The sequence below is a fragment of the Dipteris shenzhenensis genome, chromosome 33 (assembly GCF_047967505.1).
Source record: "Dipteris shenzhenensis isolate YYH24624 ecotype China chromosome 33, Dip_SZ_1.0, whole genome shotgun sequence".
NCBI lineage: Eukaryota > Viridiplantae > Streptophyta > Polypodiopsida > Gleicheniales > Dipteridaceae > Dipteris > Dipteris shenzhenensis.
The window spans coordinates 32,475,545-32,494,173 of NC_141628.1; the positions used below are offsets into that span (position 1 = coordinate 32,475,545).

Below are 18,629 nucleotides of genomic sequence, written 5' to 3' on the forward strand. Positions count from 1 at the left end.
TGGGATACCCCACCAACCATGAATGCTCCAGATCCACACATCCAGGTAATCTCTCTTTGGGCACATCCTACCCTAGGTCTCCCTCCCCCACACTCTCCTCATTTGGGGGCTTTCAGATGGGGAGGTGACCTTTCCAACACCCCCTCTCACCGACACATCTAGGCACAATGCCAACATGTCAATGAAGATGCTCCAGTAACTCCCTGGTCGTAGTCCTCTGGAACCTTTCGGTGTCAAAATCTTTTCCTAGCTTTTCATCCAGTGGCTCCTGCTCCACTAGGTCCGGTTCCGCTTCCGCACACCATCCTGGTACACAGGTCCATCTTTGGCAGCACCTCCTGGTACCACCTCCTTCAGTCACGTTCCCACCTCTGCACTCGAGCAATCCAGTCGTGACCACATGCTGATGTCAGCGCGCCTTTCATAGGGTCCTGCTGTAGTCCACTGAGTGCCTCATGCCAGGCCTGATCCAAGACACTGTGTCCTTGCCATCTTCCAGCACATGAGCTGCTCCTGATGCAGCCATTCATCCTTGGGATACCCCACCAACCATGAATGCTCCAGATCTGTCCCAGATCCACACATCCAGGTAATCTCTCTTTGGGCACATCCTACCCTAGGTCTCCCTCCCCCACGCTCTCCTCATTCGGGGGCTTACAGATGGGGAGGTGACCTTTCCAACAAGAATCACCAAGAGGCAGTTGGAAGAAAATTGTACGTACAAGTTGCCTTCAAAGCCACAACGATCTAGCCCGACAACTTGAATGACAATATCATTCCCATGGATACAGTGCCAGAATATAGATGTTGCTATTTTGAAAATCGTTGAGGGACAAATAGTCTGATCATTGAAGGTTGGAGGCATCTAAAGTGTGAATGGGATGTGCCATGGGAAGCGGAACAAATCGCGAGTGTTTGTAGCTCAACTTGTGCTGGAGGTTTGCATACCCATTTAGGGTAGGTTTCCCACATCTGTGGATGCCTGCAACTTAGTTCTTTCTAGCTTGTATATCTTTTGCAATTTACAGTTTCTTGTGCTTTATGTAGTATTGTTGTGTTGAGAGTGATTGGAGACAGTAAGAGGCTTTCTCGACGGTCTTTGTTTGCTACAGTAAGCAGCCTTAATTCTCTGCCACCAATACCCACCCACACAACAATTTTACTATCCAATTGTGATCCAAGCCAAGAGTGCCTCACTGGAAAGCCGGCATTAGGGTAATCATGTATCTCAATGAGAGATGAATTTATGGGATCACATATCAGACAAGTATTACTTTTTGTGGTCGTGATACAAAATGGGATGTGATTGGAATACTAAATGGTCTACTTGCATCAGGACCATCATGTGGCTCAAAAAGACGCAATCAACTTGGATAGAGGATGAGTACAAAAGCAATTTGCACAGCCGCCTGTGCATCGGATACAGGAAGACATGGATGCCCTTGAGGGAGATACTAACATCTCAGCATTTCCTATTCAAAGGCAATGAAATGCACATTACAATTTAAGTAGTAGTATTGAATCTTGATTTAAGAGATATGAATTAATGAAATATTACTGCAACATGTTCCAAGGGTGATGAATTTGGTCCCTCCGATTCCTCTGTTATTATATACCATGCCATAGAAGCTTGTGTGTCACTTCTATATCTTTCAGCTTCCATCCTTCGCGTCTAGTATAGCCATAAAATATATGTGCTATATCGTTGTGTGTGGAAGACAAGACAACAACCCCTTTTGCATTGTGAAAAGACAAAAGAGTCAAGGTAAAGGATAGAAAGAGAACATTATAGAATTAAGGAAGAGTTTGAGTATGTAGGTAAAGCACCTACGAAATTGCATAAGAAGTATATAAAACCTTTGATAAGAAATGACAATAATGTTTTTGCAAAAAAAAAAGGAGCTTGGTGAAGTCCTGATAAGCATCTATTTTATTGAAGAGGAGAGTTTGCATACCTGCCACCATCTAATAAGAAAACATGGTAAGAACCAGCTTAACTTTAATTGGGAAGACAGGTGTCATAAACACCCCTCCCTTGTTATCAGGGTTATAATAAAATAGTAGCTTAAACACAAGCTTAAACAGCTCGATGTGGACTTTAAAGATGTTTAAAAAGGGACCTAGAGAGAATATGAAAAAAAGTAAAAAGGATTTAAAATTTTAGTTTTAAGAAATTAATTAAAAAAATTAGGGAAAAATCAAGTGAAATTAGGGAAAATTATGGGGAAGGAAGAGGAAGAAATGGGAAAGAAAATACGAGAAATTTGGTTAAAGATGCGCGCGAGGGAGAGAGAGCTTTAAAAAAATTTAGGAGAAATCGAGAAAAATTAGGGAGTGTTTGTGAGATAGAAGGAAAAGGAATTAGAAAAAATTAGGAGGAATCAAGAAAAATTGGGGAGTGTTTGTGAGATAGAAGGAAAATGAATTAGAAAAAGTAGGAAAATGAAAAATTAAGAAATTAAATGGGTGCAAAAGAAAAAGGAGGATAGTAAGTGTGTGTGTGTGTGTGTGTACCCACCTTTGCCCTAGTAGGATACAACACACTAGGTGAGACAGTAGGTCATCACCTAGTGTGATGACCTACTGTCTGCTCCAAAAGAACTAGTAATGTTTTAGAAGTGTCAAATAAGCAGTGGAAAAAGAGTAAGAGAAGTGCTTGAGTAAGACATGCGATTTTGGAGCAATGGGAGATGTTGGTTTTGCAAGTAACTAGGGGAAAAAAGAGTTTATATGATAGCCATAATAGGGATGGAGTGGGCTAATTTGGGAATTGTTTGGGGTGGAAGACTTCATAGAAAGAAGAAAAAACCAAACGAAAGAGAAAATTGCTCGGTGAGCAATGACATGAGTCAAAAGGCAACGCAATGATGACTTAAATGTAATAAGTGCAACTACTTAAAGATGCTTGGGATAAGGGAGAAGGAGCTGGAAGGGCTATGAGGAGCACTATGACCATAGAAGCAGTTAGAAGACCTCGAACGAGAATCACGACAAGCGCATCTCCCAAGAGTAGTCTAAGTTGCAGACAAATAGTGGTAAGGTAGCCACAGATGAAGTGGGCACCGAGCAGCATAGGAAGGATACCCCCATTGTTAAGAGATCCTGATTGGAGCAAAACATCCCATGAAAATTTCTGAAAGGAAAACAGGACACAAGTTAGAGAAAGGAGTCAAGTTGTTTGCTAGGTGAAAAGCCGCATAACTTCCAAGTATTGTTTTTGTACAAAGCTTCCATTTCTTCATTCATAGCAGTTTGCTATTCTGGCTTGTCAACTGCGTCTTCGAAGTACACTAGCTCTTCTCTGTAGCCATGATGGTAATCATAAGAGCACAATTGGTAGTTTCAACCTGAATTGCTTTGCCTTTCTGAGCATATCTCAATCTCGCTGGTGGCATTAGGGGAGAATTGGGATCTGAAAAGAGCCTCACAAGGAATGGATTAAGAAATGTCATTAAGCTAAGACCAGGTGACCCCACTATGGTAACCTATGGGCTAAGGGTCCCCTAGCATTTACTCAATTGAAATGGGTACCTTTATTTTGAAATTGATCAACCTTGGTCTTTAGATGGAGGTGGATGGTGGAGACCTAGGATGCTCAAATTGGTGGGAGGCACCTTCAAACTAGCATAGGTTGACAAAATAGAGGTGTAATAAAGGGGGAGCTCGTAATGAGGTCTCTTTTTCCATTTTTAGCTATAATGAATGACGAAGGGGTTGACCATTCCCCATGGTTAAGGTAAGCCCCCCTTTCCCACATATGTTAGTCTAGGTAAAAGATGACGGATAGCCAAGGATGAGACATGTAGGAATTATCCCTTTTATATCTTAATCCCCCTCCCCCACCCCTTCACCTCTAGCTCACAATACTTCTTTGTTTCCTCCCCAACAGATTGGCTTTCTTACATTGGTATGAGAGCGCCATTGTGATATGAGAGCACAATTGTGGGCCTCTTGTACCTTTATCATTATCTCTTGCTCCCCTTCATTACTTGCCTTGGGGAACAAGGAGGTCAAGAGTTCACAACATTCAATGCGATGTGTTCTAGCTGCCTAAGAGGGACGCCTTGGAGGTGTGATTGCGAACACCGTTACAAGGCAACTCAAGCTTATAAGAAGCATGCAAGCTGAGTGTTTTGGAAGTGCCGCAGAGCTAGGAGAACCCCCCACTTTTGGTGGTGCACTAGACTTGTCTTTTGTATTGTCCATCTTATCTTCTTACTAGCTTGCACATCTATGATGGAGAGAAGTTGGATTGAATTTATTAGCACCGTTGTATGAGTGCCTTGGGTTCTATCTTCCACTATGCATATTCTCTATTGTAGATTTCTAACATGCCTCTACTCTACTTTTGTCTCCTTTGTTGCTATCTTCTTTCACCCCTACAAGTCATTGATGCCCTTTTACGGCTTCCAACAGGTTCCCTCCACCCTTATGTTGATTGCACGTGCTATCTCCCCCCAACACACACTCTAGGATAAGGGCAAACAACAACTACCCATGGGGAATCATCAATGATTGGTTGATGCTTGACATCTGTTTGGCATAGCTCCGTTGTCAATGGGTGGGCTGGTTAAGCCTTTTGTTTTGGGCAACTTAGCTATTTCCAAAGAGGAGTAATTGGTTGTTGCCCTGAAGCGTTTGGAGACTAGTCATGAGGATCCAAATGAAGCACATGATGCAATGAAGCCATCTCCTGCTCTACAAGGGTTAATTTTTGAGAATCAATCCAAATGGTAGTGCAATGATTTGTGCGCATGAACACATCTCATCATTGAACTATGGATGTTTATTTGCATCAATAGAGCATAACCTCCACCCCATCCACACCACATCAAGAAGGGGTGCGCTCCCCCCTCAGAGGATCCTTGTTCTCCATCTTGGGGTCTCAGTCTTGCACAATAGGATGTTGCCACACCAAAGCTTGCCAGCAGTCATTCCTTGCCATAACCCTCAGCATAACCAATTAAAACCTCTCAAATGAACCACTGCATGATGTTAACCCCCAAAAAACACTTGTACTATGCTTCCAAATAGTACAAAATTAACTATGCACAGGGGCATTGTGAACATAGATGGTATTTATTAGACAAGACAACGGCAGCAGGCAACAATCATTGAGCAAATGAGAGAGGGGAAAGGGCTTCCCAGTGTGACTCCCTACTATGAAGTTGGCTTATTCTACACTTGTAAGACAAAAATGTCTTTGATCCAACACTTTAATACCCTGTCATAAGCCTCATCAGACTACAAGAGACTGTCTACCGACTGTACTAGTGGCTGTAAAAGGAGGTGGTCAGCTCTAATACCTCTTGAGGATCGGGACGCAACCGGCCCCCAGGATTGGGGAGTTCCTACTGATCTAAGCAAAAAAAAACGATCGGGCTTGTGCATGCACACAAGAAGAGTGGAAGGAATACTCTGTTGCTTGAGATTGACAAAGTCTAGGTGGACTACTGAGTGCATCATGAATCGAAATCCATTAGTGCCTAATGCATTCAAACCCGGAAGCACAACAATGTCAGAGGTTGCAAGATGTCACGAGGAAATTTTGAATGTCCATAAATACAGCAGAAACGTATATCTAGATGAATCCAGGAACATGCCCAAATTCATCCTCTAAAAACAACATAGTGCAGTCATGATAGTCACTCATAAGGTTGAAAACCATAAACTCCATCACGCATAGCAGGGACTAGCTACTACGACATCCCCACTGACATCATCAGCGCCCACGAATGAGTTTGGGACAATACATTGTCCTCTTTACATATTAATATTGCAAAGGAAGCTTGATAATGTTAAGAAACCCGATTGTTGCATTGAACTGAGAAAATTCTTCTATATGAAAACATTGTACATGATAATCAGACATCATTACTCCAAAAAAGTCTCGTGGCATTTGCTAACCATCTCATTTCAGCAACCATGGAAAGGCCATATGAAGTATGTACATTTAAAAGACATGCAGAGCTGCTTTGGGAGAGTAGTATTTTCCATCCTCCCTCATATCACAACAGAAATAAGGAATTAGCCAAAGTCTCCTTAAGATTGAAGTCCCAAATACAAAGTAATTTGACTAGAGTGATTATATAGTATATTGTCCTGCTTAAGCTCTTGATCAGTACTGTTCAAATATTCTTCTTGTAAATGGATGAATGGAAAAAAATGCCTACACTACTTAAACACCAAAGGCCATCCGACCAGCAAGCCTGCTTTCCAGTATCCTTTTGTCGATTGCTGCATCAACAGAGTTCATCTGACAAGAGAAACAATCAATGAGATGAACTTGAGTCTAACGTTCAGAAATCTCAAAATCCATCATGTACAACAGAGAACTAAATGTACAGCCCAAACATGCTGATACAGACACTAGTCATGAAAGAATCCAAGTTTGGAAACCCACGGAAACCTGACCTGTATCAAGGGCCACTCCCACTGCAATAAGACAAGTAATAATACCACGAAATACTGGAGTATGCAGGCCTTCCGACTAGCTTCACTTGATGCCCAAAGATCAAGGCTCAAATCGAGGTAAGTAGGTCCCAGAGTAACCCAACAATATGTGAGGGAGTACAAACCTTTATTTTCTCATGACCCTTCTAGCAACCCATATTAAAGCGCTTTTTCTTGATCCACACTCTCACTATAACTTACTTCGTGTTGTATATAATATCAAGTATACCACAATTTTGTCCCTGTTAGTTAACAATTACATAGGCTTGTAAAATCAGTTCAAGCAAGCTCCGTAAATGATACAATCACTTTTGCAGGACACAATAAGCTGCTGCAGCACTAAAGGTCTATGATACTACAGATAAGGTTCATAAATCTGGCCCAGACAGCATTCTAGGAGTACTGGAAAGAAGCAAATTTAGGAGGGATATAATGTTACCTCAAAAGAAGCTTTACCTATTATAATGACTTGTTGAGCTAAAAGGGTCAAAATCTTAAATTTCAATCTACACGGAATTGAGTGCTTACAGGGGAGACAAAAAATTCATTTAGCGTCCTTCAATGTGACTACAAGAAAAGTAGAAAGAAGCACTACAAGACGACTGAAGATGTGATCCAGTAGCAAAAAAACTCTTCAAGAGGGGTAGGAATCTCAATTAACTTCTTGTAGATATCCGTCAGCCAAGATCAGCAGCTCTGGCAACAAACCAGAAAGATCACAAAAAAGTTTATGAACTGCGTGAATTTACCTTTATCCAGGACATGTTCCGCGTCGACAAACAAATACAAAACAAGAGCAGAGCCTTACCTGGAATGCCTCATCATGCACCTGATAGTGTGGCAGACATAGCCTACGTTCCTCCTACATGTTTCAACAGCAGGCAGGCACTGGGTCAGGATCAGAACAGACAGTAAAAAGAATCCAGTATCAAGACAAAGAATACCAGTAAAGAAGACTCACCATCGACATGGCTTCATCATCCCAAATAAGGTACACCTCATTAGACATCCCTTGACCAGGTGCCTTGTTTGAGATGACAGGAGGTGGCCCAATATTAGGGGCTCCAGTGTTTGGTCCTGATGCATACATATGGCTAGAGGCTACAGATCCAGCGGCAAGACCTGATCAGAATTTCATTTTTTTATGAAACCACCAACAATTGTAACATCAACATTGACTCTCCCAAAGAGAACCGTAAATTCAAAATCATGTGTAATTTTGCAAAGTTCCAAGCATACTGCCCAGAAAAACATAAACATATATTAAACTCAATGAATAGTGACTTGAGGAGCGCACAAAAACCTTGTCACTTCGATTCCAAAAGAGCTCAAATGTGTTCCCATTGTCATAAATCTAAACCAACCATATGCAGCCTAATCACCGATGAAAGTCCTAAAAAGACCAGTCATATTATACAACCCACTCTTAAAGAGATGCTTCAGATATGCAAACAGGGTTGCTATTATCCGTCATGCCCTCATACAGCAACATAAGGGCCGCATCTTCAACCTTTCCAAGAGCTTTAATGAACAGCTTGGTTATAGTTGCATATTGTAACATGAAAGGCCACATCTACTCTACATTGTGAAATAATCTACACTCATTCCTATTCTTCACACAGAAACTTGCAGCCATGAAGTTTTCACATGGTTCCTGTATTTTGCCTCAGCATTGCATCCATTATTGGTGAACACTCTATAGAAACTTGATGAGTGGCTGAAAGCGTCATCCTCCTTGGTCCTTGGTGATGTAGCCATTCTTATGTACATATATATAGCTTCATAAGACTAGTATATATGCAATCTAACAAATTTACACTTTTTATAGAGCAAGCGGAGGAAAGAAGGGAGTTTGTAGGCAACTTCACATGAGTAAATGAGAAAACTATGAGTAAATAACTTCGTAAGCAGAGCTACACTCATATTCTCATCAGTATCCAAGCACACGCTGCCATCTGAGGTTTGAACGATTCCAGAATCTCTTGGGTAAAACCAGTGCTTACTAAAGCTTTGAAGTCCCAACCAAACAAAAACTTTGATAGTAAAACGAAGAAACAAAGCAGAAACTAAGAATAAGAAATGCACAAGAAAAGTGAGAGAGAGAGAGAGAGAGAGAGAGAGAGAGAGAGAGAGAGAGAGAGAGAGAGAGAGAATTCAATTGGGTAAACTTTCCGCCACACACAACTTAATGGAGGGAAAAAGAAGAAACAAGAAACAAAGATAAACCAGCATACACATAAGAAAACAAATGAAACAGCAACGCAAACAAGGAAACAATTATTAATTTGTTTTCATTTTTATTTGTTTATTTTAAATTTAAAAAATAAAAAAATAAGGGAATGGTATTTAAAAAAATTCACATTACAAAACTAAACTAAACAGGTACCTAGGAGTAGATGAACTCCAAAAACAGGAAAAACATAAGAACTAAAAAGAAAATGGGCTTGAAGCTCCCCAATTTGGATTTCGATTTCATGTTCAAGCATCCTAAACATACCCAAACCTGAAATCTCAAAGATCTAACAACTACAACGCAGGACAGAGCGGAGTTTCTTCATTGCTTTTCTTGCCTCTCTTCCTTCGATGCTTGTGGCTTGGACGAAAACTTGGTTTTGTCTTCTTTCTCCTCCAAATTTTCCTTTATTGCAGGGGTTTGGCTGCCTACTGTGTTTTAGGGTACGTCAATCGTATACTGTCCTTTTATAGCACATGGATTCTTTGAGATGCTCTCTTCGTGTGGCCCCTCAATCATTTTGAGCTTCATTCTCCCGTCACAACATTTCCTCCATGGAGGGGCAATTGCCAAAACATCCATCTATCCAACAGAACTCAAAGGCCCTTCTCATGTATGTCAATTTCTTCCACAGTGGACTAATGTCCTTCCAACAATAGTGAGTTGGTTTAGCAGTCAAGTTAAATAATAAGCCTTGATAGTCTCTAAAGGTTTTTCACACTAAATGCAACCCCTTCAGTATTTTTCTTATCATTCAGTAGTGTTATTAGGCTTATATGAGGCTTGACACATGGCACCCCTTCTCTATTATCCCATATACAATCAAGTGTTGGCCCGCTTTCCAAGACCTATAGAAGGGGCTTCAGCTGTACTTGCAAGGCACTCAGATTCTGACTGTTTGGTACTTTCAAGCATCAGCACTGATTTGGCTGCACATGCAAGGACTGAATATAGCCTTGGCCAGCCAGCATCATGGGAGCTTTCTACATCCCATGTCCTAAGAGTGAACTTTCTCTATATTTCCGTTCTATTCCTGCTATTTCTGCTGTCTAATTTCTCTGGTTTCTCCTAAGCTAGGTACTGCTAGAAGTCAGTAATAGAAGTTCTGTTACAATTGGTATCAGACCTGACCTTTGAGCCAGGTCAAGGGGATTTCGTGGTCCATTTGTTCTGAAATTTGGAGCATCATATCCTGAGCCCCAGGGCTACTTTTATGCAGAAATTCATGGCCAAAAAGTGCCAAGGATCCTGTTCTGCCAGGTGTCAATCATCCAGAGGCTTGAAATTTGTACCTATACTTGTCAATTCACAATCATCTGGCTGTGATTTGCAGCTAGGACAACCTGGCCATTCTGAAATCTCTGATCTCCATGCTCTTTGGCCTGTTCCTAGGTTTCATCACGAGTCGTCAAATCTCAAGCTGGAATTATGTAGCAGGAGAAAGCCTAACTCAATCTCTCTCTACTCACAAATAACTGAACTGAGATGAAATATGCACTCAAACACAAGTGGAACTGTGGAGCGAGTGTAAGACTCTGAGCGACATGCAAGAATAAGAACTGTATGCAGGGAATAACCCTCACTGCAAAAAGAACTGTATGCAGGGAATAACCCTCACTGCAAAAAGAAAGAGAGAATACTGCATAGAGGGAATAACCCTCACTGTAGAGCTGGAACTGAGGGATGCTATGGGCAGTCCCTGTCTGCTGCTGTACCGGGATGATGGAACCTGAGAGGGGGTGCAGAGAGGCTGCTGAACTGCTGCTCCCGATCCTGGCCTGAGGAGCTGGTGCTGGCTCAAAGCTAGTGCTCTGAAGGTGAATGAGAAGTGAGGCCAAGGGGGCTGCCTTTTATAGGCCCACTTCGGACCTGGAAAATGACCGACCAGGGGCTGGTTCTCATCGACCAGACCCGTCTGTCCCGACCTGGGAATCGGGTCTGCTGAACCTCCGCCTGCCACATGGCTGCTGGCTCAAGGCCAGAGCTCTGAAGGTGAATGAGAAGTGAGGCCAAGGGTGCTGCCTTTTACAGGCTCCCTTGGGCCCTGGAAAATGACCGCGACCAGGTGCTGGTTCTCGACCACACCTGTCCGTCCCGACTGGCCCGACCTGGGGATTGGGTCTGCTGAACCTCCACCTGACATGTGGCTGCTGATGTGGTAGTGATGTACCTGCTGAGTGTGGCACTGACTGCACAGTGCTGACATGGCTGCCCTGCACAGCTGATGACGTGATCGCCCGGCACAGCTGATGACATGGCTGCCTCAGTGGCCATAGATCGCGCCATCTATTGGTATCAAACCAAAATTCTACAGGGCCTAACTACACAACTGTGCCGCGATTTTTCCTACATGACAGACCCTAGAATCAACCTAGCCTCGTGCATGTGAAAATCTTACTTGCTACCAAGCTTAGATCCAACCATATGAGTTTGGCCTTAAAACACACAACAGGCACTCAGACAGAAGAGCCACACCTTCATGCAAGAATTAGACTAGCTGGATTCTCTCAAACCTCAAGGTCTGCTCTAATACCAACTTTAGGTCCTGAACCCCAAGATGACCATCTTGATTTAGAATCCTCAACTAATCAAACCATAATTCTCTAAAATCTCCACGCTTGCTCTGTAACGAATTTCAGATCCTTACCGCCAAGATAATCATCTTGAGTTAGAAACGTAACCCCATAGGTTCATTGTTTCAAAACCGAGGCCTTACAACAAATCCATGTCCCTACGATACTCTAGCCTCTCAAATGTCTTAGGGAGCCCCTGAATTCTATTTACAAGCGTAGCCATAGCGCTCTAACTTCAAAAGACATGCCTAGAGTAGTATACTTTTCATAAAGGCCCCTACTTTTCCATAAGACGTAGATTTTCCTATGGCTTGCTCTCTCTAGATTAGCCTTGCCTTTTGGATGAGCTCCATCCACAGGATCTTAGCCTCATCCATGCTAGCACTAGTCTCAACATTAGGCCGCTCCAAACCGACTATGCCTTAATCATTGACCATATACCATACGAAGCTAGACCTAGTCTTAACCCTAGGCAAGACCAACTCCAAGTTATTAACCCTAGATCCAATCCATTATCTGGCTCTAGCTCTACACCATCCAATCATAGTTTAGCCTTGACTGACCATGTTATAGACATAACAAAAAGCTAATACTTGCCCTTGGCACCTTCTGGTGGTGTTATTATAACCAAAAGTCCAACCGATGGATGTTTTGGTTTAAAACTTACAAACACCCACTGATATTTTGCTCTAGAATATTACCATATAGCTACCTCACCATGATTGTTTTAATAATTTCCTTATTTGAATATGGGAAATTTGGTTACTCTGCCACTCCTTTGAAAACTTCTTCTATGGCCTTGTTCTTTTTATTGTGAAATCTTTTTGGGAGTTTTCTCAACAGCTTTGCACGAGATCAACGGATACAATGCTTCCCATTAGCTACTTTCTTTAGCCCATTTTCAATGTATTATGTAGCTACTATCATCTCTTTTATTTCCTTTCTTTGCCTTGCTTCTCTCATAGAGATCGTTAATAGATGTTACCATGTCTAACCAAATTACCTTGATTTTTCCATTCGTTCTACTTTCATAAACCTCTCTCCTTTGCTATTACTGGTTCCCTAACTCAATAGTATATTCTACAATCTTATGTCTTTTTGCCTTCACTCCCATTAAAAACAGGGGGGAGCGGATTTTGTTACAGTCCTTGTCAATCGGCCCATTTGATGTAACGCATCTTCATAAGAGAAAGAGAGAGAGAGAGAGAGAGAGAGAGAGAGATTTATTGTTTGACCATGGAATCTCAAATCATCACGAGTGTACCCCATGAGGAGTTGTCTACCACCGATAAGAAATGAAACTGGGGACTACAAGAAAGAAACTCCATATGTTAAGAGAACTTCCTCGGGCATGCGTGACATAAGATCTATATGGGCCTGATCTGGAGTCATGGTGTCTCTAAAACATGTCTCTTCCAATGGGCGTTAATTGATATTGGCATCAAGCAAATCCTCCTCATCAACAAGGGACCTTTGCAAACCCCTCATTTGCTTGTTCAGCCTGCACTGGCCTCTCCTACTAACTTTCCTCAAGCTCAGCAACCCAGTCCTCAGCTTTGCGTGGGCAGTTCGTTGCCAAGTGGCCCGACTCCTTACATAAATAGCAAGAATCAAGACATGCCCCAAAGCGAACCTGCTGAGCTTGCACCAAGATCAGCAACCAACTTAATCTCTATATTGACAAGCGAATCTTGGGCGCGACCCCAGAGGATCCAAGCCTGCTTGACTCCACTAGTGGACATTGCTGAAGGAAGAGCCTCTCCAACGACTTTGCCAGATATTCAATTCAACCCCCCCCCCCCCAATTAGGAGGGCAAACGAGGAAAACATGACCCACACAAGACACTCATGCAAGAGAAAGTCGTCAATAGTGAAGCACCATCGCTCCTGAAAACATAGAAGGCTTGTCAACTAGTGTATTGCATGCCATTACGGAAGCAAGAAGTAACCTCGTCCCAAAAATTGACAAGGAAGGTCACACTCAAACTCCAAGAACATTGCAAGCTCATGGAAAGAGGACAATCTGCCTATAAAGAGAAAGCGGCAAGGACTATGCTTGCATGCAATCTTGTTGCTGTAAATCTTGCATACCAGTCATCTCAATTTACATTTCTTTATTTTTCTCTTTCCGTAATTTGGTCTAGCGATTATCATCAACAACAAATTAACACTTTGATTGGTGGCTGCTACAGTGAATCATACAGCTTAGTGATTTTAAAATCTACACCATGATTACATATGAAGGCAAATTAAAATACACAACAATCAAAATGTCAAAACAAATGCTATGACTAGCAAACCTGGAAATGCTGGAGTATGCAAAGGTTGCATGGCCACAACTGAAGTAGCATGATCTTGCATCGGACCAGATCCAAAGGCTACACTGGCCTCACCTGCAGTACTTATGTTTGGTGTGGCTCTCATGTGCAAAACATTCGATGGAGGTGGCAGAGGCACACCGGAAGGTGCTGTTGAAGGTCCATTCAAAGGAAAAAGATGCTGAGGAGCAGCAGCAGGAGCAGAAACTTGGGGCATAGATGGTTGTATTGGGAAAAGGGGCTGTGAAGGAGGTTGAGGGGGAGGAGTAGGCATAGCTGGAGGAACGCTTACACCTTGAATGGGAAAGAGAGGCTGTGGTGGTGGCAACGGTGGCCTTGGGGGAGTGACAGGTGGTCTCAGAAGAACAGGGCCTGCAGGCCAAGATTGTGATGAAGGTGGTGGTCGGGGCCACAATGGAGGGCGAGGGGCGAATGATGGAGAGGGTACATACCTGCATTCAACCAGTCAAAACAAAATACCATTAGACACAAAACAAGGCAGTGATGGAAACACAAAAACATACATGTGCACATGCATCCTAAGGACCCAGGCATATCGACTCTAGCTTGATAAACACATGCATGTGTGCGTGCATGCTTGTGTGCGAGTGCGCATGTGTGCATGCATATGTATCTATGATGCTCATAAATGGAGACCATATTGATTGACAAAAGTCTCAAACGCTCTGCACCTCCATGATCGTCATGCATTGCTTGGTCTATATGCTATCACACTAGCAGAGGGCTCAGTGGTTCGATCACATGCTTAAAGACCTGTCCAGCTAAGAGCGACCAGAGCTAATCAAACGCAGCATTCACAGATTTGAAGGGAAGACGTGATACTCTTAAGGACCTGTCCAGTTGAGCGACCATTGTTCAAAATTAGAAAGGAAGACAAGATTGAAACAGGGCTGCTAGCTGTAGCAAAACCCTGCAATGGAAAGCAATTGAAGGGACCTTTCAGACTCTCCAACCTTGCTCTCACAGGTGCCTAAAGATGACCCATGGATCTGGAATAGAGCAGCTGTCCATACAGCCAAAAAGCGCTCTCATAACACATCCAAACGAAATGCTCTCAGAGGAGTTCAACCATCCAGCAGGCTGCTGGGAGCCTCTACAGCCAAATAGGGCTGAAAGACAGACTATGTGAACAGGCAAAAGCTGATCTGCTCCTCTTGCGTGTCTTAGAACTGAGACTTCTGTAGGGTGGATGTAGAAATGTCACAAAGTCCCCATTTTACAGGAAGGCAGGGCAATTCGCCCCGTTACATGCAGGCTGGCTGGCTAGGGCAAACCAGGGCCAACATAGCCAGAAGACAGCCAGGGCTGACTGTTCAGCCATCAACTGAAGTCTGACACCTGGAGATGACACCGAACAGCCAGAACAGCAGGGCCAATAGACAGACCCCAAAGCCCTGCAAAAACGTGCTGCTAGAGGCAGCCACACATGCATTATTCACAGCCTACTCGCTGGGCATCTGGCCCCATCTCCTATCCCCCGATTCCCTGTCATCCGGCTCCTAAGTTGGGGTTCATAGATGGAGCAGTGACTCTAATAAGACACACTTTCATCATAGGAGCGTTCTCAATTTCAATTTTCCAACCAAAAAAAAAAGCTGGCTAGGCTATGCTTGTTTTGTGGCTACAGCAACAATTCCAAACTTACAAACCCAGCAGAGTCACAACAGTCTTAACCCTGCGCTTACAGCAAACTTCAGACCCCAAAGCCCTGCAAAAACGTGCTGCTAGAGGCAGCCACACATGCATTATTCACAGCCTACTCCCTGGGCATCTGGCCCCATCTCCTATCTCCTGATTCCCTGTCATCCGCCTCCTAAGTTGGGGTTCATAGATGGAGCAGTAACTCTAATAAGACACACTTGGAGCGTTCTCAATTTCAATTTTAAAAAAAAAAAATCAAAGCTGGCTAGGCTATGCTTGTTTTGTGGCTACAGCAACAATTCCAAACTTACAAACCCAGCAAAGTCACAACAGTCTTAACCCTGCGCTTACAGCAAACTTCAGAAGGAATATAGCATAAATTAAGATGAGAATTCCTGCATCTATACATGTGCTCCTTGCACAGAAAAGCCATAGAACATAAAGGATAGACACACTTACGAGGTTGCCATTGGTGAATACAATGGCTTGGGAGGTATACCCAGTGTAGACATTATCATTCCCCCCACACCTGACGGAGGGACTTCCACCTTCGCAACCTTCCAAGGCTTGTCATCATCTGCAGAAACACAAACCTTGCCCACATGTTAGCATACCAACCATGTATACAATAAACTTCTCAGACTTGTTTTTTTTTTTGAATGCAAAACCTAATCTGCATGCCTACCTATTTAATCTTGAGCATGGTTGCTAGTCAGTGAAAGAAGCTTTCAAACTGCTACATAGCAACCCAGTTCGCTGAATATTGTATAGTTCCAAGAATCCCACAAATTTACAACTTTCCAATGACTCACCAGGTTGAGTTGCCAGATCTATTCATGAAAGTTTTCATATGTATTGCATGCTGCTATTAAAACGTTGAACACGTTGTAGGACAAACTTTCTGCATCGTTGCATGTGCATCTGAATTCAGTCAATGATGCAGCTATAGAGCAATTGAAAACACAAACCACTGAAACAGGATATACAAACAAGCTAACACAATAAACAAGAATTTCCAGACAGCAACTCATACAACAAAGTGAAAATGTAGACGTCCCTTCATACAAATCGTAAACCTTGGTAAATCCCCATGAACTAACGATGAAACCCAATGTGGCTATGAATCTATATGAACTAACAATGAATCAAAGCTGCTAACATCAATAGCACAAGAAAGACAACTGACAAAACATCGTATACATTACAGTGTCATCTTTCCTACAAGTGAAACGTTGGAACTCAATCAGATTTGGTAAGACATTAAGCACTACCTTGATCTCCCTCATGTGCCGCTAGAATTTCTGGAGGAATGCCTTCCATGCCAAAAATTTCTAACTCAGTAGACTCTCTTTCAGGCTTAGCATTTGGGACCCTGGAAATTAGAAAACAGAGTGTTAGTTCTTTGAAATTCAGAGTCCTGACAACAAAAACGTCCATGTCCAAATCAAGTTGCAACAAAATTGTTGCACGATCAGAGCATACCTATTCCGTTTCTTTCTCTTCTCTTTAAAAAATACAATCCTAATTCTGAGAACAGGGTGGGTCTGCAAGCTGACTCTTAGAACAACCAGGTGCACCATAGAATAAAGATGCCTTCTGACAAGTGAGCCCAAAACCATCATTCCGCGGGAGGTGGCAAGTGGTATGACTACGGGCTCGTTCTCAAAGCAAGGACAGATTCAGTAAGAAGGGAGCGTGATTAACAAGCCTCTAGCAGTTGCTTTTGATAGTCACAACCTAATACTTAATAAACATCCCAGCCACCCAAAAACATCACAACCACTATCCCTTCAAACAATGGACACACTCATGAGCCAAGAAAACCAATCACAAAGTCTCCAGAGACCCGAAGTTGTGCTACAGCAGCCTCGGCCACTTCTTTGCAAAAAGTCCGAGAAACCTGCTAAAGAGGAACGGGTAGGCGTGAACCCTAAGCCCCCCCTCTATCATCAGCTTTGACTCCGGCGATTTTGATTTACAAGGTTTTTCAGAATTCGTACGGCGAAGCCTCACGCACATCCATGCACATTGAAATAAAGACCCAAGTAAATTTTCCATTTAAAAAAAAAGCATTAAAGAGAAGGGGAAGTCTATATCATTCTGACCGACGGCCTGATGTCACGCACAGCGGGCAGCATGTCGATTCAAGACCAATCCACGAAAAATGCAAGAGACAAAGGGTGCGGGCGCGTACTTGGTGATGGATTCTTTGTGCACTTGCAGCACATGGATGACCATACCTCCTGCGGTGGACAGCTTCTTGTGGCAGACATGGCATTTAAAGTGCTTGGCCTTCTGGTGCTGGATGAGGATTTTCTCATCCTCAAACTCTCTCTCACAGTAGAAACACCAAACTTTGGGGGCTTTTCTCTTCTTCTTGCCCATGTGGGGGAGATTCAATCTCTCTGTCTCTCTCTCTCGAACTCTGAGCAGAGTTGAAACAGATAGATTGGAAGATTTTCACCGCCGAGTGAGATGCTGCAGCAGCTTCCAAACGTCAGAAGCAGGAACGGTGCACTCACTAATAATTCACATTCACAAGGGAAAGGGAGACAAGCTTAGGATTAGGGTTCTCCTCACCAATCTAGTTTCACGAGTTATAACATTGGGTTAAGATTCCCTTTGCGTCGACGCGCAAGATTGCCTATCCACATCATCGGCGACCGTTGGTTGCCGCCCGTCCACATCTCTTGCTCGGACGGCTAGTTGACTCTTGCTCGGACGTGATTGGCAGGTTTTGGTTTCATACCACCCTCCAGCCATCCTCCTCCATGGCCAACTCCTCCAACAGTTACAATATTGACCCGTTCCATCTCCTCCAATCGCTACACCAATCACATGTTAAATTAGCAGCGTGATGACCTCCAACTGGTGTGAACTCCAGCCATCCTTCAATTCTATTTCCTCCTCCCTAGGTGGGTGGGTGCTCTGAACCGACCCTAAGCCTAAACAAATGCAAATAAAATAGAAAATCCATGCATAAACACATACTCATAGTGGATCCACACATTGCTACTATGGCACAACATGAATGTACCTAGTTTCTAGAAGCAATGAGACTTGGAAGCAGCAGAGCAAACCCATGTATATTACACATTCTTTTGTCACCATCACACTTTCTCCATAATTTCTCAAAAGCTTCTCCAAAATTCAAATATGGGCAGGAGTGGTGGGCCAAGGGTGGGAGCATGTTGGGCAAGTTTTGTGGAGGGGACTAGAGAGGGTGCCATGTGGCCCCTCACACTTGACCTAGCTGTGAGCAAGTGGGAGCAAGGGGGGGAGGGGGGGGGACTTTGTTATATCTATTGAAGTAGTTCTAACTAAAAGAGAGTATAAAATATCATGTACAATCAATACATTATCCAACAAAATGCAAATCTATCAAGTGAT

The 18,629-nt window shown here is 43.1% G+C and overlaps 1 protein-coding gene across 8 annotated transcripts; it reads right to left on the reverse strand.

The window, feature by feature from the left end:
- Nucleotides 1-5,878: 5,878 nt before the first annotated feature.
- On the reverse strand, nt 5,879-17,809 carry LOC147879984 (protein SUPPRESSOR OF FRI 4-like). Of its 8 annotated transcripts, none has more exons than XM_087372176.1 (7): nt 17,434-17,809; nt 16,508-16,611; nt 15,699-15,816; nt 13,560-14,029; nt 7,415-7,554; nt 7,262-7,315; nt 5,879-6,256 (listed from the first exon to the last, which is right to left on the reverse strand). In XM_087372176.1, the coding sequence occupies exons 1-7, from the start codon at nt 17,622-17,624 to the stop codon at nt 6,179-6,181; spliced, it is 1,155 nt and encodes a 384-aa protein (XP_087228302.1). In that variant the 5' UTR covers nt 17,625-17,809; the 3' UTR covers nt 5,879-6,178. The 8 variants fall into 8 exon arrangements, with proteins under 8 accessions (XP_087228302.1, XP_087228303.1, XP_087228300.1 ...); XM_087372177.1 differs by having other exon boundaries at nt 5,879-7,149; nt 7,415-7,575; XM_087372174.1 differs by having other exon boundaries at nt 5,880-6,256; nt 7,415-7,575; nt 17,345-17,809.
- Nucleotides 17,810-18,629: the final 820 nt, after the last annotated feature.